This window comes from Saccostrea echinata, unplaced genomic scaffold (genome assembly GCF_033153115.1).
Source record: "Saccostrea echinata isolate AGI-Se365-2 ecotype Australia unplaced genomic scaffold, CSIRO_AGI_Sech_v1 ptg000025l, whole genome shotgun sequence".
Classification (NCBI taxonomy): domain Eukaryota; kingdom Metazoa; phylum Mollusca; class Bivalvia; order Ostreida; family Ostreidae; genus Saccostrea; species Saccostrea echinata.
This window is the reverse complement of record NW_026889774.1, coordinates 21,356,246-21,379,941: the sequence shown is the minus strand read 5'-3', so window position 1 is coordinate 21,379,941 and position 23,696 is coordinate 21,356,246. Positions and strand designations below refer to the sequence as shown.

Genomic DNA, 23,696 nt, shown 5'->3' with positions numbered 1-23,696 from the left:
TTTATTGTGTAATCTTTCTAATTCTTTGTCCACTTCTGAATTATTTAATACAGAAGGACAGACGGTTTATCATATTGTCCCGTTTAATGCAAGATTTCAACATACATCTGATACTTTAAATCCACTCTGACAAAATGTCAAGGTCTTCTTTTTCATGTTTGACCCATCGCCTGGCGTAATCTATGTCAGAATTCACGAATTTATAACATTTTGACGCCAGTGGTAAGATCGGGGTTCCTAAATTTTTGCCCGTTTAAAATAAGTGATTTAAGGTCATTATTAATAACTATATTCACGTTATCAGTAATGACTATAGTTGTAGGGATAAGAAAAACATGAATAAGTAGGAAGATTATGATTGATTGATTGATTATATGTTGTTTTACGTCCCGTTCGAGAATCTTTCACTCATATAGATATCACCATGAAGGGCTTCAAATTTAGATAAGAAGATTATGTTACAGATGTTCAATATCTAGGCACTAGGATTTTTTATGTTTTTTTTGTTTATGTGTTGTTTTGTTGTTGTTGTTTTTTTTTTTTTTTTGGGGGGGGGGGTAATTAAAAGGTTTGGAATAGTCGATGAATATTTGTAAGAATACAAGGTGGGGACTATAAGACTGGGCTCTTTTGTGATTAAAGATATTACTAATATTTACTGTGTCGGCAAACTTAAGTCTAAGGAACAGACGGGTTACTTGAGCAGTATTCCCAAGGAGTAGAATAACTTGAAAATTTTTTAAAAGACAATCGAATAGAAGCGGGGAGTTAGGGACGGACGACGAAAATCTTACATTCAGCCTTGGCCTTTAAACCATAAACTGAGCACAAACTTAAGTTAAAATTTCAAACTCATGAACTTTTGAAATAATTTTGATAATGATGCAAAATTTAAATCAAATGTTTGTATTTGGATATCATACAGACCTGCATTTTTGTAAACAAATGTGAAATAAAATTCAAGATATTCAGAATTTAAAAAAAAAAAAAAAAAAAAAGATTCATGTTTTTCTCTGTTAATGACCTTCACGCCTAGTTTTCGACCAGCACAGCTTAAAAGGAAATTCAAGGAAATATAGTATAGGAAATGATGCAAAATTGAAGAATTTCATTGTTGATATTGAATATTTTAAAAAGGAAATACAGTAATTTATCAAAAATAGAGTTAAACCTTTCCAAACAGAGGATTCTTTCTCCTTAAGTGATCATTCATTTTAAACAATGCTGGGACTAAATTTTTCACTTGAATTCAAGGTAAGATTAGTTTTGTCAAAGAAATTATAATTGCATCATAAGCATTTGTTGCAATTTCAGAGGAATACATAGAAATTTAGATGATTTTTTTCTATGAATACAAATACTTTCTCGCATTATATTCATTGAAAAACATGACCATTATCTGTTGTGCTAAATTTTTCAAGAGGAAATGTTTCTACAAAATAAATAAATAAATAAATCAGCATTTCATTTAAAATCTAATCTTGATTGTACTATGGAACACACTGATTGTCTCGCCTTGCCTATGAGAAAAAAAGAGTGCTGTCAAGGATGTCTCTTGTCTATATTATAAGGGGAAAACAACCCACAGTTCGTTAAAACAGCTGTAAAAATGAAATTCTGTTATTGGTATGACAGTTTGCTACTGTAAGAGATCATGAAGATAAAAATGAAATTCAAGCAACTTTCGTGAATTTTACAGGGTAATAGTTTTGTGCATTTTATAGGGCAAAGTTTTATTCAAATCTTTATTGGAGATTGTCAGTTAATCAAGGAAATATAGTGATTAATTAAAAAAAAAAGGTCTCCTGCAAGTCAATACTCCTTAAGTGCAACTCTTTTTAAGGATATATTAGGTTAAGCAAGAAACTTCTCTATCAATTCCTCTTATGTCTTCGTACTGTTAATTCACGAGAAATATATAAAAATTGGAGTTCTTTTTTCATTTTGCAATTTTCGTTTCTGCGATCTAAAATACAGAAGATTCATATTTCTTTGTTTTGGAAATCATTTAAAAATTTTAATCTTTCAGGTTTACAAGTTTATTTTCAGAGTATAGCATTTTTTTTTAGATTGAAATACTTGTAATTCCAATCCGTTATCCGGAAATACACAGTAATTGGAATCTGTTTATTGTTTATAAAACCCTTCCGATTCTTTTTGAATCAATTATTTAAATCATATTAACACATGCATTTTTTAAAAAAAAAAGTTTTTAAAAAGAAAGATTTGACATTTTTGGTAATTATAATAAACCTTTGACAGACACTCATACTAAAGTTAATTTTGACTTGTTACTAATGATTGTTCTCTTTCATTGCCTAAGATACTGAAAATGATCTCTCCAGTTAATATATTTATGTATATTTGCTCCAATCAGAAATACATATTAAGGCGTTGTTTTCCAAACCGATAATTCGTCAAAATGTTCAAACAATTCATCAAATAAATTAAGCATATGTAGATATAACGACCCAAATCAATCTCAAGAAGCCAATTATTACGTCAAAATTTCTTGTATGAATTAATTAAAATGATATTTGATTACAGCTACGAACAGGGAGAGCTCTTGTCGGTGATATGTTAAATGAATTACCTTTAATACATATGTTATGTGCATTTTCGCCCACTTTTATTTTAAAAAGCAAGTTTTTTTCACTTTCGTAACCAGCGCTCTATTGCTCTTGTCTCAAACTATTTGAAAAACAATCGTCTTGACATTTTGTTTTTTCCCCCCACTTTTTTTGACAAAACTCGACTTACAAAACTACACACAGTATAAAGCTTCCTTGGTATATGAAAAGTGTAAGAGTTTACCGGTAAAGACAATAGATTAGGAATGGGTATTAAACGAAGTTTCATTTATTTGGAAAATTAAAACAATTCTTTTACTAAATATGGGTATATCATATGTTACAAAGATGAAAACATAACAAAAGTTTTAAAAATTGTATTTCAGTTTTACGGAAGCCCTGGAGGGACACTGACTTATTTGTTACAGTTTATTTGCTGCGACTTCTTTGTTATGACGTTTTATTTCTGGTTATGACTAAGTGCAACGTAACTTTGGAGAACGTGTATTTTGACTTACGTTTCTTTGAAAATGATAAAAATGAGATAAAATTCAAAGGCAAAATGCTCCTCTCTTTTCTGAAACTACACGTAGCCTCCATCTTGTACGCCACGTTTTGAGGTTAAATAAACGTGTGATAACAAATGTAAAATAACAAGAATTAACAATGAAGTCATAAGAACTAAGTCAAAACACCTAAGAAGTAAGTCAATGTCCCTCCAGGGCTACCGTACAGTTTTGATAATCCATGGAAGTACACATCAAACTTTTTCCCAGGCATATTTTATGAATCGTGTTTACTCTTCCTGAAGAAATATACAGTCATGGTTGAAAAGTATCAGTTCATATATCCATAACTATATAAACTGAAAATTATATTTGTATTCTTACTCTTTCAACTTAAAAGAATGTCTTTGGGCTTTTTCCCTCATTTTAGTTGAAAGTAGTCCCATCTGAGTGCGAATTCACTCCTCAATGGTTGAAGATCATAAGTATGTCTACTTAGAATGAATCTATAAGAGAAATCATATCTTATGTAAGTAATGTAATATGAATCTTGTTATAAATGATCTATTATAGCGAGTAACTTTAAATTGAACGGAAAATTGGCTGGTTTTCTTATTGGATAGTGGCAAATATATTGGAGAAATGGAAGCAAGTTATTGCTCTTCTCTTCTACATCATAACAGTATGCAGTTATAGAATGAGAGATACAGAATCAAAAGACAATTTTTAAATTAAAAAAAAATAAAGGATCTCGAAACATTTTAAAAAACCGTTCTGTTTCTAAACACCGATCCTCTTAGATTGATATTAATTGTAATATGTGACGAATACACAAAACCTATTTTCAGCGCTGCGACACACTTACAACAATACCAAACATTTAAACGTTTATTCATAAAAATAAATACATACATATAAATAAGTCATTAAATACACAAAAACAAATATCAAGTAAATCCTAATTCCACAGTCGACTTGACGCACACACATCTTGAAAATGGATTAAAGCTGCACGATAATCCCGAGGATATGGAACTTCCACTTGGACTTATAGTCGGATCTCGAAGTATGTCCATTCCCTAGTATGTCTCCACTCCGCTGACTCCGCATCCCCCAGCAGACGATCTCATGTGACTATCTTCGAACTTTTTAATGACTTCACACAACACAAAACAGCTGATGCAACAATACTTCAAATAAATAACATATCAGATTATCGTAACACTGTTCCAAAGATGCTCGAGTTCCTTATTGACAATGTAATCTTCGAGGCCAGTCTTCAACAACCTTGGTGAAATTTCAATGGATATTAATTGTGCCCTACCTGTTTTTGTATTTCATGAAGCTGAATTCATTCTCATACTTTATCTTCAGTGGCCTTCAATAAGACTTTCAGACATATCAACGACGTTTTATCAATTAACAATATTTCTTTTCATTCGTTAATAAGTCGATTCAATATATCCTACCGAATTCGGAATCTTGCACATCTGTCTCATATTTGGACGTTTTACTAGAGAAGACACTGATGGCAAACTTATAATTAAACTATGAAAAACGTGAGGACTCCAACTTTTCTATCATCAACTCTCCTTATTTATGTAGCAATATATCATTATCATCTGCATATGGTGTTTATGTCTCCCAGTTGATTTGCAAGAGCATGTTCTACGAAATAACAGTTTAAAAAAACGAGGTAAGTTACTGACCATTAATTTGATGATAAGGGTATCAACAGTCTCGTTTAAAGTTGACATTTCGCAAATTCTACAGTCGATACAATGACATTGTTAGAATACATATTATCGTTAGGACAAGTCCTGACTGACGTTTATCATGCAAATTGTTAGGCAATTATTTTCATACTGAATAATCTTCGGATTTCTCCAATGACCATATCATGACAAGGGGCTCAAGGCGGATGTGATCAATGGACAATGGATGCTTACTCCCCATGGCACCTGATCTCACGTCTGATGTTTTCAGAGGTCTCTGTTTGCCCTGCTCACAATTTGTATTGTTTTAATTGGACTTTTGAGCATTACTGTTCGTAACCGTGAACACTTATTTTCATAAATATAAACACAATTATTGAAAGAAATGAGTTTTAAGTTTTAAAAAGTAGATCATGAAGATATTTCAATAAAATGCTTACAAGCAATGCTTACAAAAATAAAATTGGCAAAAGTTCTTATTTCAGGTTTGTTGTACAGGATTGAAAAAAAAATGTTGCATTTCTTGGAAGAAAAGTAAAAAAAAAATCAAAATAATCATAGCCCAATTTATACTTAGAACATGTCCAGAACAACCGAATGAAATTGCGTTCAACGCTTATCAATCCAATACACACGATAGTTTTCATACAAACCCAACATCAAAGAGTCAATGTTGTCACGATATTGCCTCCTTCTATGGAAGGTAAATTTCCGGCAGAGTGTTGACTGGTGCCAATTGTCACACCTTAATATTATCTTGTGTGGTGACGAAATAAACGTCCGCCTACTAAAGATCCGTTCCTTATTTAGCGCCCTGTGTTTAGTGGTCTGTTTTGGTGACAGTTATGAGACCATAAATATCAGGCAAAGATAGAAGTACCTTTTGTTGTATACAAAGTAAATAAAAACATATAAAGTAACAATTTACGTCAATATAAATATATCAATGATCTGTCTGTAAGTTAAAAAACAGAGTTTTAATTAGTACATGTGTATGTCTTTAAAAAAAGGAATTTTTAAAGTAAATAGTCATTAAAACGAAACATAATAAAACGGTTAAGACAACACGTTAAAAGTCAGTTTTGATGTGCATTCAATATTGCCGTTTTCCTTCATAACTGATTTGAAAATTTCACTAAGGGAATAGTTTCATTATTTACAATGACTATATTCTGATATTTCTTGTGATGTACTGTCCCTTCAAACAAACACAAATAAAAATGTTTCGCCATACAAAGAAAATAACCAGCACAACCTAACTCTGCCATGTATATCCTAATTGCAACATAGCACACAACCTGAGAAGAATTCTTTTCTTGTCTCAAGACAGGAAAAAAACAATGAAAGACAAGACCCCGTGTACTCTAGCACTGACAGTCATTGTAACATCACCTTTTCGTCAGTCTCTTAGTCCCATGGTCACAAGTTTTACTCTATTGGTAGGGAATTTCTCGTACATTATCATATTGCTTTATGAGAGAGAATTTTATAAACATATATTGCTTTTTCATGGCTATTTGACAAGATTCTTGACGCAAGAGGATACTTTTACATAATTTTAATAGAAAGCTTATTGCTTATAGTTAACTTTTCTGTTTAAAATTCAATTGTTGGAGAATGCGGTTATAAAAGTTATTTTGCCTTTTAAAGGTAAAATTACCATCCCCTCTTTGGCCTGAACTGAAGACATCTTGCAATGTTAGAAGGCTTCTCTCTCATCATCACATGATTTGGAAATTGCCTGCTAAAATTTAAAAAAAAATAAGGAAATAAATTAAAGAAAAGGTTTTTTCAATAGACATGAAGATATTTTGTTACATAGACACAACCTTGGGCATGTATTTTTGGATCAATATGTTACTAATTCTCCAGTCTTGATAAAAACATGTAGATCGTCATCACTGAATATTACAAGGCATGACAGGGCTCAAGGCAGGTTTGACCGGTCGACAGAGGATGCTTACTCCTCTTAGGCACCTGATCCCACCTCTGCAATTCCTGGGGGTCTGTTTCATGCCTCCCCCCCCCCCTGTTCACAGATTTGTATTGTTTGTAGATTTTTTGAGATCGATCACTGTTCGTTTCTTCACAGAACATAAAAAACGGATCCCCCAAAAATTCCAGAAGTGAGATCAGGTGCCTTGAAAGAGTACGCATCGCTTGCCGACCGGACACATCTGCCGTGAGCCCTATATACTGATAAGATAGAGAGAAATATTCCGTAGTCAAATTCATTACAACAAACAAAGGCCTCATAATTGGTATGAAATATATCAGTCAAAATACTACCCAATGATAGGATATATTTGCTAACAAGGTTGTCATATTGAACATAGACTTTAAACGAGGTTGTGGAAATCCCTGTTACATCGACGTATCTGCAAGTAGTCTGCCTCTGTTTTAGAACTGATCGTACTCCGGGCATCCTTTTAGTATCGAATAAGTTGGGAGATATAAACACCATATGCAGGTAATGGAATATCATTACATATACAAAGTTGACAATGGAAAAGCTGAAGTCATCCAGTTTTCATACAATTTAGTTGTAAGTTGGCCCTTATCGTCTATAGTAAGTAAAACATCCAAATATGAAAAAAGATGTGGCAGACTATGATGTTTTAATTTCGAGTTCACTGGAATATATCGAGTCGACATGTGCATGGAAGTAATCATAATTGTTAATTGATAAAACGTCGTTGATATATCTGCATGTTGAGATGACGGCCACATCAAGTTTTCTCTTCTCATAGAATTTTTTGAATAAAGTCATAGGAATATAAAAACCTAATACAGGGGCAGGATTAGAGCCCTTCAAAATTCCAACAGGTTTCTGGAAGACCTGGTCTCCAAAGACTACATAGATCTGAGAATTTAATGATTGACATTTGATTTTTAGAAGAACGAACGAATACGCCTTAAAAAAATACGAAAGTGTAAAATTGGAGAAGGCAATTGTGTTATGAGAATATAATTCTGACAACGTGTCATTGAGCTCATCAATACTAATAGGGCAGGGTGACATCAATCTGTGAATGGAGAACCTTTATGGTTTCCCCTGAATTATTATAATCTTGGTTGCGGTTAATAACCACAAACATCATATCATTTACATTTGCCATACTATATGTTTTACGCGATTGGCTTCTCGATATTTTTGGATTATTTGACAGAAAAAATAACGAACGTTTGATCATTGTATCCGAGTAGCTTAACTTAGGGTAGATGGAATTAATATCCTTTAAAAATACTAATTTAAGAGTGCTGCAATGTGGACTGCAAAATGCATGTAAGGTTGTAACAGATTGTAAGGTAACCTTACATGCATTTTCTCGATATCAAATGTTTAATAATGTTTAAATGTTTGATATAAATATCTGCATCTGCAGATCAAGGATTGACCATCCGTGTTATTACTACCAATTGCTATTGAATTAGTGTAGGTCTTAAATTCCATCAACATAGATATTTTGTCGTTCTGTATATTGTATTGTGTAACCTAAGGGTTCGTTTTCAAGAGGCAAAGAGTGCCATTATACACATATAAATATATTTTTTCTCCGGATCTACTTGAGCTAATAATTAAATACTTGGTATCAATATCATTTACATCGATTATACATGTACTTTATTTACAGGGATACTTGTCCCATGTTCTATTTTTTTAACTACAGGGACACAAACCGAAGCTCTTTTTTAAACTGTAATATGTGACTGGGCTCCCTACACGTGGCTCCGAAACTAAGTTCCTATTGTACTGAGTACTCGGTGCCTCACCTTTATTCAGGATATGCTATATCTTGTACTTCAACACAATTCATTAGCTTACTATATACTGGTGCTCTGTATTTTTACCCTAGCCATTACTTTTTTCAGGATAATTGTTTACTAAAGTCTTACCCACGATACCATCTTCACAATTCCCATATCTATCAAAATACCTGAAATGGCACTAAAAATTTATGTTCTGTCAATAGTTTTTTTTTATCCAAGCTCTTTGCTTTGAAATGTTCCTCAAGTTCAGATAGTGAATTAACATGGCAATAAATTCACAGACTACATGGGTTTAATATTACGAAAATGGCTGACAGGGATCCTGTGTTATTCTTGATTTCTCTCGCTTGTCGTCATGATATAACATACACATTCGGTGTCTGGGATAACGACTACTCCATTAAACGCTTAAGCTTGACTACACTGGCTGAATTATTATATACCTCATTAATTTCTGTAAGAATTTGATAAATCATGTCACACTGGTGTTTTTTTAAACAGTTGTACATGTGTGTTTCCAATCAAAATGAAAGTGGCAAAGAAGTGATTAAAATTTGAGTACAATGATATTTTCCTTCAAGACAATCAATTATATTTGTTTGCTATAGTAAAAAAATATAAGGTTGAATTGCTAATGGATAGGCTATAGCACACATGCAGATCATCTCTTTCTGATTACGAAACATACATCTAGTATGGCTAAACAACCGCCAATCTGTTATATAAAATTGATGAATCATTTCAAAAAGTGAAAAGAACTTCTTTTTCATGTAAAATACAAAAATAACGCACAAAGAATATTATCATTATCTCTATACATATCTACGAAAAGATAACCATTTACAATTCGAATGTATACTAATTTTATTGCCTTCAAATTCGTTGAAACCCCAAAAACTGTTATGTATCTGCAATGGAGAGATCTGTCAAACTTTTATAATTTTAACATTGATGACTTCTGTATCGTCAGTTGTCTCATTATAAACGAATAAAATAGTCAGGGGCGTTCTTTACATCTTGTATATAAGGAACAAATTTCAATAATAAGACTATTGCTGTTTAAATTTTGAGAGTTGAAAAAAAAATAAAAGAATGACAGAGGACGATATCACGATATACTTTTAACATAAATGATGATTTGTTACCAAGCCCTATCAACATGATAAATTTCAATGAAGAGCATTTATTCAATAGTCGTACGTAATAAATTGGGCTTTTTTATGGTTTATGGCTATGCAGAACACCCAGCGCAACTCTAATACATCTTCATATTCTTGCTGACCGATTTGCTGAGGTATATAAAATTAGATCTATCTTCTCTGGTTCTTTGTTTTAAAGAAACAAAAGTATTTTCTCTGATGTCATACTGCACCTTTATTGGAAACCTGGGCAAATAGTACATTCTGTTCCCTGAGTTTTGGGTCATTACTGCATGAAATTAACAGCGTTAAAGAAGGAAGGTAATGGTTTCTTAACTATCACTTTTCGTCTTGCAGTTTTTTAAACAGTGCTATAGTCTGAGACGTTAACCTTAAATTCCTCCTTCAGAAAAGATTTAAATCATCTTTTTTTTTTTATTTACCTGAGTTTCATATTTTCTAAATAATTCTCATGATTAATTTACTTTTATGTCAAGGTCATCATAACGTAATTATAATATGAGTGATGGTTTTTTTATCAAACGTTGATGCAACATGTAGCCCAACTGTAGAAAGAAACAAAAATCATTTTTGGCATTTTTCAAAAGAGAAAATTGCCATCCCCAAGTAAAATTCAACTAGATCTATATAAATTTTTATAAGCATTTACAGGAAATGTTATGTAATTAGCCTTTGTTTAATGTTAAATTGTCGGTCATCATGATTTCATATAAAATGAAATGATTGCAATAAAACTCTTTCTTTAAAATCCGGGTTAATGTAAAAGGCAAACCATACATCTTTGCCAGGTAGGTCTGTTTTCTTGACTTGGTTTTGAATAATAAGATACGATCCCTTCTTTTCCTTTACGTTAATGCTCAGAATTTTGATGCAGCTTTTGTTTTTTCCGAAGAAATTTGAACCGACTGAGTAGAGAAAGAAGTGACTAACTTTTGTAGCTTCTGCTCCATATTCTTTGTAATGTCGTCACATGTAAAATATTTTATTCTGCACATGTATTTACTAATGAATATAATCGCTCAGCGTAATGGTGAATGAATGAGTGAATAAGTTTTTAATTTAACGTGATCCAATAACACCTTTTCAATTAATGCAAAAAAGTAATTATGTTGATTTAATATGTTTAGTAGTAATCAATTAAATTAGTAAAGGTGTTGCCATTTACTAGATCGATAATCAAACATTAAATATCACACGAAATGCCATCTACATAAATCACGAGTAGATAAATAACTAATCAGTTAAAAACACGATCATACCAATCAATAAAATCTTGTATTCGTCCAGGAAATAACACTGTTTGTTTTGTAAGGTTTTATTTTTATTGTATTTCTTTGTTTAATTAACAGTAATCATGATCGTAAATTAGATGATTGGCAAAGGAAATGACATCACAATTACAATCACATGCGCTCTTTGATTTTGTTGTTCAAGTGTGTTGTAGATGTTGAGACAATTGATTTGCTAATAAGAGTGTATCATCTGTTTTTAGGGACAGGCTGTAAAATTTGGACAGTGTTGGCTTAGCAGTACGATCTGTCATCTGCGCCGTCAAATACTCATCAAAGCCGAGAAGCGGTCTAGTGTCGCTGTATCGGCCCTGTCCACGAGTAGACGACCATTGGAAACCCCACCTTTAGGGGTTAAATACACGTTCACAAGGATTGGTTTCTAAAACTGTAAGTAAACTATTTATTTGCCTATTTTCATCATCAATATTTTTAATTATACAATATATATATGATAATTTCAAAATTTTTAAAAATAAAATTTTGTTTTCTTACAGCAGAAAAAGAAACGGTTATGTTTGAATTAAACATTCCGACATTTCGCTTTAAGTTTTCTATTTTAATTTAATCGATACCCTTTCTTCTTCTTCATCTTCAAATTTTCCTTCGTGTTATGACCGACTTCGAACTTTGATGCAAATGCAAGAATTTACATCATTTGAATTGCCTCTTAACTAATGGTTATGAAATAAGCACGAAGACTATATTCGTTAATGTTGCAAAATTATCGAATTCATATTTATTAATTGGTCACTATGAAGAAAGTCAATCTAATAACCTAGTAACTTATAAGAACAATTTTAAGTGAAAATTCATATAAATAATTTTATTTCGATTTTTTACAATCCCTATTTTTTTTTTTTTTTTTATCAATTCGACACTTTCTTAATTCTTGAAATTTCCCTAACTCAAAATTTAGGAAATAGTGATATTTTTTTTTCAAATCTCGAACAAAACATTTTATTGCTTTCTTTTCTCTTTTTCCGGTTAAAAATATAAGGTTACTGTAAATATAAGGTGTCTTAAGTGTTAGATACGTTGTAATACAAATTTTATTGGATGGTTGTGTAACCTTGGGCGTTATTTCTGCTAATTGTACCTGTTTTTGACGTAACAATCCGAATTTGCACCGTGACATATGACTTGAAGCGAAACAACCCATGTATCTCTTATGTTTTAGCGATTGTTATAGACCGTAAAACAATGATTTTATTATTGTCTACAATATCACATTTTTTGAGAGGTAATAAGGTCGTGTATCGTTTTTAATGAATCTTTGCATGTAGGGAAATGAGTAATATTTGAAATTAACAGAAGCTCAACCTTTCAAAAAAATGTCTTTTCCTGGAAAACAACAATAAAATGTCATAGCATTTTTATAAGGCCAGTTAATAAAGTTAATGTTTTGTAACAAACGAAATGACACTTAAACCTGTTAATTTTTCTCGTTTCCGTATGGTGTTGATAAATCACTGTGCATGTTTACGATTGTTTCTGGTGCCAAAGAATGACACGGCTTTTCGTTTTATGACCTGAGAATCCCTGTCCAGCAGTGCAGTGCGATTTATTGCACGCAAGGAAAAAAAATCCCGGCCCGGTAGAGACAGTGGCGCTCGCTCATATTTTTATTTTTGTGGGCGTCCTTTTAGATTCTTGTGGTGAACGTGGGAGAAAAATATCTATCTAAATTTATCTAAATTGTCTTGTTAAATTTGTCATCAGAAGAACGAGTCCTCTTTTTAAATCGTATCCCATGTCATTCTAGAATAAAGATTTGTCTAATCGTCTTGAGGAACTCGCATATCTTTTAGCATTTTAAAGCAAGATTCTAAGTGGATGATAAAATATATCAATTAATTGAAATTCTAGAACACAAACATAATTACAGTCGAGCCTCGTCACTCCGGACAAGTGTTCCCAAAGAAATCATCCGGATTAATGAAACGTCCAGATTATAAAATCGTATTTTTCATAACTGGTAGATTTAAATGTAATTTATGTTTCACACAAATTTTGTCCGGAAGGTGAAGCTTCCGGATTGCTGGCGTCCAGATTAACAATGTTCCATTATTTGATTTTTAGGTGAAGTAAAGGAAAAGTCAACATGATCACAAGGTTTAGCTGTGTACTATTTCTTGCATTATCTGGCGTATCTTTTTTAGGTAAGCCATGATTTACTCCACCTCATTTGGTCATATTTTCTTTAAGATCATTTAACGGTTTTTTTCTTTACAATAAACTCTGAGTAAATTCTAAGATGAAAACCAGAAATTGCATTTTGAAAATAATTCCATTAACTGCTTCACAGATGCACAGAGAACGTTTGGAGGTGCGTTTGATGGTGGTGATTTTTTGAACGTCAACAATGCTGGCAACGAGCCGACGTTACGAGGATTTGATCCAAATATGAGAATTCCAAGATTTCAAAACCGTCGCTTAGGTGAATTACCAAGACCATTACAAATTGAGGTTATAAATGCACTGATTGCAAATGGCGTGAGAGGAAGTCGTGTAGGCAATGGATTCGCTGGGGGCATTGGAGGTGCTAATGCTGGTATCAATACCAGACGGTTCACTGTAAACGGTGCTCAAGGTCGTACCTTTGGAGTGGACACTCTTACAGCTACCGGTGTTAACGGTGGCGGAGTAGCAGGTCGTCGATTTACGGTCAATAACCGGTTTGGAGATTCTCTCTCTACAACAAGAATAGGAAGAATTCCACCAGGAACTGGTGGTCAAACGATAGACCTAGCTGCCACACGGGCATCAGGAAGGATTGGAGGGAGACCAGCCGTTCGTACAACAACACGAATTACTGGTGGTATGCCTCGCAGTGGTATTTTGGGAGGCTTAGGTGGTAATGTGGATGACTTGTTCTTAGATCCTGTTTCTGGGAGAAGAGTATTGGTTCGTCCAATTGGTGTTGCTAATAACCTAGTCAATCAAAGAACCAATGGTGATGGTGGTATCGGAGGCGGATTTACAGACACAGCTGGAGGAAACGGATTCCGAAGATTACCTACATCCACATTCGCAGGTGGACCACAAACAAATCTCAGAAGAACACGTAAGTAAATTTTGGGTGTGATGGATACCTTAAAGTATTCTAATTCTCCTTCTGCCTGTCTGTTTGATTGGAAGCCATGAAACAATTTCAGCGAATACGATAACTTTTCCAGAGCTACCGATCTTCCCACCCAGTGGAATGGCAGGAACAGTCCGTAATACAAACTTCAACAGGGGTTTTCCTAACGACAGAGGTACAATTACACTTCTTTTCAATAGCTTTTACAATGAATAACAATAGCTTGATAATAGAAAGTTTTACGTCAATTTCTCTATTAAAGTGCTTGTTATATCTGTCATCTTATCTACGGGTATATTTACAGTCTCGCCATTTCCATTCAGTGGAATGCAAACCGATATAATAAGTAACAATGTGGCACCACAGCCAATTGCTCTAAGCTCTTTGGAACCTTTTTCAGGTACCACCCATGTGGTGGAAATTATACAGTAGTGACTAATGGTTTTCTCTGTGGCATTGACAATCATAACTCTAGAAAATTGATTAACCCATGTAATTTTCATTAAACTAATTAGAATCCTAATTTCAGATTACTACATCTCCGGAACTTATTACCCATTCTCATGATACTGTATATGTAGTTCTCTATGTTCTTAACAATCATCACGACTGTATACGTACAGTAACGCACTATCTGTTTAATATTAATATGCTATGTAATCTAACGAAATCTTAATCATAACTTATTTGCTCCAATAATTTAGAGAATTTCATGGCAAGACAGCCATTCAACTTCCCTCCGCCAGGTTTTGATGCTGGACGACCAAGAGTCCCTCCTGCTCGCCCACCCCCAGGATTAGGGTCACTCCCGGGACCAGAGTCGCCACCAGGGCCCGGGCTAACCTTTCCTCGTCAGCCACCTGTAGATGCTAACCCAAGCACGACTTCCGGTACATCAGGTTAATCTTAGCTACGATCCAACAAGATGTTTGTCTAATTCTATATTTTAAGTACAAGACTAGTGGTCTACAAGAATAGAAGAGGAAAGGCTTAATTAACACAATTATGTATTTATTTTTCAAATTTAACATGGGGTTTTTCATTGCAATATCCCCATGCGATTGAATATAAGGTGGAGAAATTTCCTTTTTATGCCCCCGTAATTAAAGATTCGGGGGCACAAATTTGTTCGTTTGACTGTCAAACTGTCTGTCCACAAAAACTTCAACCTTTATCTCTTGATCGGTTGGAGCTAGGGCTTTCATAGTTCACATGTGTATTTCCTGTGACAAGACCTTTTTTAGACACCAGCATACTTGACCTCTTGACCTTGGAGTCTGACCCACTTTGCAATATTTTACCAAACTTTGACCTTGGTCGTAATTTTTGAACGGTTAATGCTAGGGCTTTCATATTGCACATGTGTATTCCTTGTGAGATTTTCCTTTTGGTACCAACAGTTTTTAACCTTAACCTTGGAGTTTTACCTACTTTGAAAAACTTAAATCTTGGCCATTTATTTAGGACAGTTAGTGCTAAGGCTTTCATATCTTTGTGACAAGACCTTTCTTGTATACAAACAATTTTGACCTCATGACCTTGACCTTGGAGTATGACCTACTTTTGAAAAAAAAAATTACCTTAGTCATACGTTTCGAACTTTGATGTTAGGGCTGTCATATCTCACTTGTTTATTACTTGTGATAAGGCCTTTCCTTGCGTACCAATATATATTACATTGGAGTTTGACCTACTTTCGAAAAACTTTAACTTGGTCATACATGTAACTTTTGAACTGCTATTACAAGGGATTTTTATTATATATTCCTTGTGACAAGACATTTCTTTGGGTACCAATATTTTTACATCTTGACCTAACCTTGAAGTTTGACTTGCATTTGAGAAACTTTAATCTTGGCGATGAGCTGTCATTCGGGGGCAAATACTGATCTTTTAGATTAAACTCACTTATACATAAAATAAATAAATAATATAAGTTATGGTCCCTACTAGTAGAAAAGTAAAGGTTTAATGAAACGTATTTTTTCCCCATATTTTTAGCATCTTTTAATTTTTCCCCTGTTGTTATGAATATTGGGCATAGAGCAATTCCCTCTGTTGACATGTTTATGCAAAATTTTTGTACATCAAAAGATTATTTATGTTTGCGGTTTCTGAATAGCTGGATCAAGAACAACTCAATTTCTAAGATCCCGAACGTCTGGAACCACAACATTTGGACAAAGGAGTTCCCAAAATTTTAGACCAAGAAATTTTCAGCCTGTGAGAGGAACCATGTCTCAGACATTTCAAAGAAATCCACAACCATCAACTCAAAGTAATTCCGAGCCTCTTATTCGATCTGGAAATTCTTCCATCGATGTGCAAGTTGATGACTTTCTGAGCTCTCTCGATGCATTGATAGCAGCTGAGGAATCTGCTCAAGGCTTATCTAATACCCAGAATTCTCGAACAGTTTCCGGAAGCTCAACAACAAACAATAGAAACAGTATTTTCAGCAATGAATTTACACTACCTACGTCTCTTCCAGGTCAATAGTTTCATACAGAATCTAAAATGATGAATTTCTTTTAAAACAAAGAAATCTTTATAATAATGTATCATGAATAAATATATCGATATGTTAAGGAAGATTATTTATATCTCGCAAAAATATTCCAAATTTATCCGTATAACCTAGTGGTTTTTATACATGAAAAGGATCACAATTTATAATATTTTTTAAAGTTCTTGTTCAATATATTTTCGCAAAATGAAATTTCAGATCCTGCATTTCAAATGAGAAATAATCAAAGATCCTCTAGTACCATAAATTCTCAAACCAATTCCTTTCTATGGGCGGGCAATACCGTACAAAATATACCAACAGTGTCGGGAAATAATGACAACATTTTAACTTCTCATGCCTCACACTCGTCCCCAGTCACACACACTAACAGTGGAACAAGTACTTCTGGTATCAGCTCCATAGATGCGACTGGACGAACAAATACAAGATTGGCTTCGTCTGGAGGAACTTTAAATGACAATACTGGGATCAGTGACGTAAATGATGCGGATTTTAGTGCAAACAACCAACTTAGCTCAATTTCATCCCCTACTCAAAACTTTAATTCTGCAGCTCAATCCTTTAATGCAGTCAATTCACAACAATTTGCTAATACAGCAATTCCACGACAATCTCCTCAAGATCTCAGACGTGGTGCCATGAATTCAATTCAAACATTGATAAACAGTGGAACAGGTTAACATAATTATCTTTTCTTTTTTTTTTTTTTTTAAAAAAAAGAAGAAGATTTGGGAATGAAATTGATTCCTTTTATTCAAACCCTTGTGCATGATTATTTTTCTATTTCTGAAGCTCTTCTTTTTGTATAAACAGCTGACTCAGCGGGTTTCTTCTTGGAGGGACAAGGCCCTGAGCAAGGTACAAAGCAGCTGATTTTCACTGCTGAGAGAAATTGTTGTAACCTGCATACGTTATCTTACCTTGAATATCTGTATTTGAGATACATATATTTCTCATTCCATACCATGAATTTCCAAGACTCTGGTTTCTCTTTATTTACTTTCTCTTCTAAGATCCATACTTTTAAACTCTAAAACATTACAAATTTATAAGATATCAAATCTTCAGTTGTTCTGCCTGTGTTGTCTGTGGTAGAAAAAGAAAAGAAAATATGATCTTAACATGATGGTAAATCTTATTAGGATCTACAATTGTAAAGGGAGACTCCTTTATCGATTGGAGTCATTTCAGCAAAGCCCTACAAGACAATGGGTTTGGAAGTATCGCACCTGGTAGGACAGATTTGAGCGGAAACGCCATCAACACTGCATCTTCATCAGCGTCTTCTCAGGCTGCATAAAGATAAGACTCATCCACGGCGAGTGAACACATTAAACTGCATCACTAAGCCCTGCTTGAGCTGACTTCTTTGTTGATTTCTGTTACGCTACGTGGCTAAGGTTGTTTGGTTTTCTTGCGCTTTGCGTATTTTTTGCCCTGTTTTGTATGCTTGTTATTTATTTCTCTTGACTTTTGTGTTTTTCAGGCAGTCAAGGAAAAAAAAAACAAAGATATATGTTTGTGTTTTTGCTAATTTTTATTTCATTTTTCCTTTATACGTCATCATTATCACATTAAAAATGACTGTTAATTCATTATGTGTGTATCAAATATAGAAATGGACTGGTATTGGCAATAGACTGATTAACATTGAATGCATGTCTATTGGTATTGGTATATTTCTATTATTCGTACATTCATTTTGTGTATATTGTATGTCAAATGCTTCAATAATGTATATATTGTTTGTCATTTGCTTGTGTTGTAAATCTTTTTGTAAGCGGTTCATATATGTTTTGGTATATAATTGCTCATGAATCTTGCAAGTTGTCAGTGTTTGTTTACTTAACCTGCTTGCTTTGGTTATTTACAACGATTTCTATTTCAAATTGGAAAAAAACTAGTAATTTTTTTTTTGTTTATTTTTTAGCCAAAACGATTTATTTTCAAAATTTATTTATTGAAGTTATTTAATGAACATTCACTTACCTGAATGCATATATTTACAATACCTTAAGTGAAAACAAAACAAACAAATATTATGATCATTATAATTTTGAAAAAAGATGGATTTTCTTTTTTGCATTATCTTTAACTATATTTTTTTTCTTGTCTACACAGATTTTAGTAACTCACTCACCTTTGATTCCGTTAATCCTGCATTATTCAGCTCAGGTAAGCAAAGTGGTAAAAAAAAATCCTTTTATGTATCTTCTTTATTGTAATGCTTTTTGCGATATCATTTACAATTTCATTTTGACTGGATGTACAAATTTTGATATACAAAATCATTTTTGGATATGCCTGTTTAATAAGAAATAATTTATGGTTTATTTGCAAGTAAACAAGAAAAACTATATAAAAACTAGAAAAACTAGAATTTAAACTGTTGGCAAGGCATTTAATGTATCTTTCTTTAATAAATGTAACAGTTAAATGAGTGATATTTTACAAAGTATTTTCATACTCTGCAATGTAATCAATGATAATTCTCTTTTATTGTATTTCAGGCCCGGATACCACAACAGGTTAGCGTCTTGGAGTGGAGCCAATTTAGCACTAACATAGATTGTGTATCCATAATCTCTATATATACATTATATATCAGTAGATCCATGCAATATACATTAATGGTGCTGTTATTGAAGTATGTGGGAGCTACATACTAACAGCTATGACTGCTGTTATTGTAATACTTAACTATGGATACAAGTGATTACTGATAGGTTGCCAACAAAACCAAAGACATATTTCAAATGCGCATTAATTGACTGATGTTTGCGTTTAAAAGATTTATATGTTTATTTTGATGTGATAGACTGTTTTGTTTATTGTTTGAATTAACAATCGTACGTGAATAAAGTAGAATAAATATTTGTTTATTATTAGTTTTGCTCAATTTTACTAACCAGCATGCTATAAACAAGCATCCGAGCGTTCGAACAATACTTCTTAATTGTAGGTGGTGTCTGAAGAAGTGTTTTCAAATTTAGTGCGATGAAAATGCATACCTCTCTGATTTTTTAAGTCCTTGTCTTGTTGTCTGTCGTCCTATTGTTTCTTTATCAAAACTATTGGATCAGTTTCATAGAAAATTGATAAAAAGTCTCCTCGAACGAGAGATAGATGTTTGGGCTCTTATTCGAGAAAAGCTTTTCTTTCCATTGAGAGGTTAATAACATACCTTGAAAATAGGATATAAAAATTGCTGAGAAAATTTTTTTGTCGGATTCTGTGTATAGTGAAATTATAGTTTAAATGTAGCATAGGGCAAAGATTGGAGTCAAGTAATTTCAATTGCATTTTTTTTATATTCATAATTGATAATCTAGATTGTATTACTTAGTTACTCTCCTTTTTTTTTGCACAAATAACAACCTTAACGCGATTTGGCATTTTATGAACTTAGTTTTCACAGAACCTTTATTTGGAATTGAGCACCGTCCTCGCTAGAGTGCTTTTCGCATATCTTAATCTGTAAGTTGTAAGCATGTTTTGAATAAGGTCCGGTTTTCTTCATTTGATCCCCAATTTTTTATTTAGGTTTGAATCAAGAATCTTCCAGAACAACAAAAATTTAGTTCCTACGTTTCGTTTGGGAAACTCTCTTGTGCTTTCCGAGTTATGGCATGCTGCTACATAATACATACAAATCATTTTGTGGGAAATACGTAACAGGTACCCATGGAATTAACATCCTTCAGTATCTTCTGATGAGCACAAAAGAGTTTCTCAAACGCAATGAATTTTCTATGTTAACGCCGTCGTGAAACAATACCGATTGAAACTTAATGTAAAGCAATTCAGGGAATTTTTAGGGCGGAGTATTTACAATTTGTTTAAAACACGCCAAAATCTTAACAAGACATGTGGAAGATACATCAACGGGAATGGTATACTCAATTCAAAATACGTTCCGTGAAAACATAGTTCATAACATGATTAATTGCATTTAAGGAGTTATTCGTGCAAAAAGGGGAACAACTAAGTACTTGAAAGTAAATAATCGATTATATATATATGTAGACAAATAGATAGTAGAGAAGAAAAATTCATCAAGAACAAAAGCTACAGATTGTCAAACTAAGAATTTTTAGACAATGCCAAGCATTCCTGTGCGGTGAAAATTAAAGTTTGTATTGATCTATCTTTTCATAGGAAACATACTCTCAGAATTCATGGCAATCACCTCTGTTGGGAGGAGGGGATTTGTTTTGTACTCATTTGCCAGAACTACAAATTATATCTGTAGCAATACTATATAATGTGTACTAGAAATGATAGTATGTGTACTGGACACAATATTAATGTAAACTAGATACAATATATATGTAGTGGATACAGTATCAGACGCACTAAGTTAATACATTTCCCTCAATGGTTATTCAAGTATAAACTGTACAGAAATGTCTTTTTTTAAGCAAAGAAAAGTTGTTGCGATAATAACTCTCTGAATTATCCAGTAACCGTTTATTTCATGACTGTTTTTTTTTCACCGTAAGACTTTCAGGTAAAATTTAAATACCAGCTACATATATGTAACGACATTGGATATTTTACATAGTGTTTAAAATCTATACGGTAAAGATATATGTAAAGCAAAAGCTCAGACAAATTTCACAAATTATGAAGAGACCTCGTTAACGATTGCCTTTAATCAAGATACTAAAAAATAATGAGTCATATACTCCTGTACGATCTAATTTTCATCAGATTACTTTCTGAATCCCTTCTCTAACATTTATTTCATTAACTGAGATATACTGTAACCATTTTTCAAACGAATTATTATTCTTTAGCATCCTCATTGACTATGCTGTATAATTTGAAAACAGAATATACATAAAAATCGAAATGTTAAATTGTATATAGACGCTGCATATCGCCCTAAGGGTCATTGTAAATATGAACATTGGAGACCTGTTTCTTTTCTGCAAGTTCTCTGGCAATTGTTGCCAGTGAATACATTTTTTCATGTTTCTTTATTTACAGTGCCATGAAGGAAAATAAAGAATTTGATGTTCTTTCAAATGATTTATCGGCAAATACATGCACCTTAATATCCATAACATCAGCCAAGATTGAAAATATCTATTCATAAAATCAAGTTAAATAATTTATCATCACTTACAAGGTTCAAATTTAGATTAAAGGACAAACTGAACTAAAATACATCTTTATAAAAATAATTTCGAACAGTCTTTTCCAAAACACCGAATAAACTGATTTTTATCCAATGATATTTTTCAGTTGACTCTGACATAAGATCTATAGCACTTCCTCGTGCAACAATAGACAGAATACCAATTACCCCTACAATAAGAAGAGGATCCAGAATCAACATCAACTTGCGACCTTTACGACCTGCTGGTGGAACTGCAGCTGCCATAAATGGCATGACACGATCGAGAGGATTTAATGTTGATGGTAACGTGGATATCGACATAGGCGTGCCCACCTCCATCAATAGAGGCCAGGGGTCAATTGGAATCGACATACCAGACACGAGGGCAACAATCGACATGACAAGTCGAGTTCCTGCCACAGCTTCCAGAACGGAAACCACAAGAACAACCACCAGATTCACAGGAGATACGTCTGGTGTTGCAGGAAGTAGGATAGATCCAATAGACAATACAATAGACGGAAGTGGACTAGGAGTTGATACATCTGCTTCGTCAGTGAAGACAACTTCGATAAAGAAAATAGGCGTAGATGGAGTGACCGATGTTGGCTCTTCAGGTACAATAACTCGTACAACCACTACAACAACAAGACGACTTGCTGAGGCTGGTATAACCGGGGATTCTGCTCTTTCTATTGAGAAACAGTTGAACGCAATTGAACAACAGTTAGTGGCTGCAGCTGGAGTAGACAGACCTGTTTTTGCTGTTATCCCAATGAATGAAAAGGCCAATCAAGCAGACTTCAATGAATTCCTTCGAAATATGACGAATGCAAATCGTAGGTTTATATAAGCTTTCATTTTGTTAAAAAACATTTGTTTGATATTAATGTCTCTCTATATTGTATTTCATCACTGTGTTACTCTTTTTCAGAAGTAAATATAATTAATAGAAAGTCAACAACGTCAACTAATACCATAGACAGTGGAGTAGGAGTAAGTAAAATGAATAAAATGTATTTTACACCAAACTTCCTTAGGCTTACCATCAATTTAAATTCCATACAATTATTGTAATATTATAAGATAAAAGTAGTATCTGTACAGGAAATTTATTTTAAAAATAAGATAAAGGACATTTATTTACGTTAAAACGTTATAAACAATATTCTCATGTTCATATAAAGGTCGACAACTCCATGGGAGGAATGATGGCGGTAGATGGCAGTGTGGGTAATGGAGCTGCCTTGGATGGTTCATCAAGTAGCTTTAGTAGCTCATTCGAGAGTTCAAGTTCAAGTTCTAGAACATCTACAAGTACAACAACCTCCGGAGACACATCAATGACTGGTAACGGAGGAGCAGGATCTGGAGGAATGAGAAAAATTAAGAAAACCACCATCATCCGACGAACATCGCCAACAGGAAACACAGGCACAACAGACGTCGGTTTTGATGGATTCGGGAGTGATGTTGGCGGAAGTATGAGTTCCTCTTTCGTCAACGAAGGTATCGGAGGAGAACGTTTTACATCAGGAGGAATGGTTTCCTCAGGAACCATGTCTGATGGATCCGGAATAATTGACACTGGTTTAGTAGATTCCGGTCCTGTAGATATAGGTGTTTCTGGTTCCCTCACAAACGATGTTTTCCCAACTGATTTACCTGCAATGAGTGACGTCACATCCATGCCTGATCCGATGCCATTGTAAAAGAATTATAAAAGACATATTTTGAGTAGATAGACTTTAACTGAAGCAGATGTACATAACAATTAGTCTTCGCAGAAACAAACACACTAAGTAGATTAATGTGTAGCATTTCGGGCTTTCTACTCCCTGCTATCTCTCTCACTTTGTAGAATTGCGTTCTTGGAACTTTTTACTTAGTTTCAAATGATTGAATTAATTGAGATATCATGTACATACTCCATTTCCATTAATCA

The 23,696-nt window shown here is 33.4% G+C and overlaps 1 protein-coding gene across 1 annotated transcript; it reads left to right on the top strand.

Annotated features, from left to right (window-relative positions):
- Positions 1 to 9,942: 9,942 nt before the first annotated feature.
- On the top strand, positions 9,943 to 23,463 carry LOC133192951 (mucin-5AC-like). The gene is made up of 12 exons (XM_061328953.1): positions 9,943 to 10,022; positions 11,215 to 11,401; positions 13,094 to 13,173; positions 13,320 to 14,078; positions 14,191 to 14,271; positions 14,401 to 14,496; positions 14,801 to 14,995; positions 18,748 to 18,801; positions 19,137 to 19,154; positions 21,877 to 22,590; positions 22,686 to 22,747; positions 22,939 to 23,463. Exons 3-12 carry the CDS (start codon positions 13,116 to 13,118, stop codon positions 23,461 to 23,463), a joined length of 2,562 nt encoding a protein of 853 aa, XP_061184937.1. The 5' UTR covers positions 9,943 to 10,022; positions 11,215 to 11,401; positions 13,094 to 13,115.
- The last annotated feature ends 233 nt before the right edge of the window (positions 23,464 to 23,696 follow it).

Bases quoted from the DNA above. Each gene is read 5' to 3' on its own strand.
- LOC133192951 (XM_061328953.1), top strand. From the start codon at position 13,116: ATGATCACAAGGTTTAGCTGTGTACTATTTCTTGCATTATCTGGCGTA. The intron at 14,497-14,800 runs GTACCACCCATG...CCAATAATTTAG, and splicing joins CTCTTTGGAACCTTTTTCAG to AGAATTTCATGGCAAGACAG. The intron at 22,748-22,938 runs GTAAGTAAAATG...GTTCATATAAAG, and splicing joins CCATAGACAGTGGAGTAGGA to GTCGACAACTCCATGGGAGG.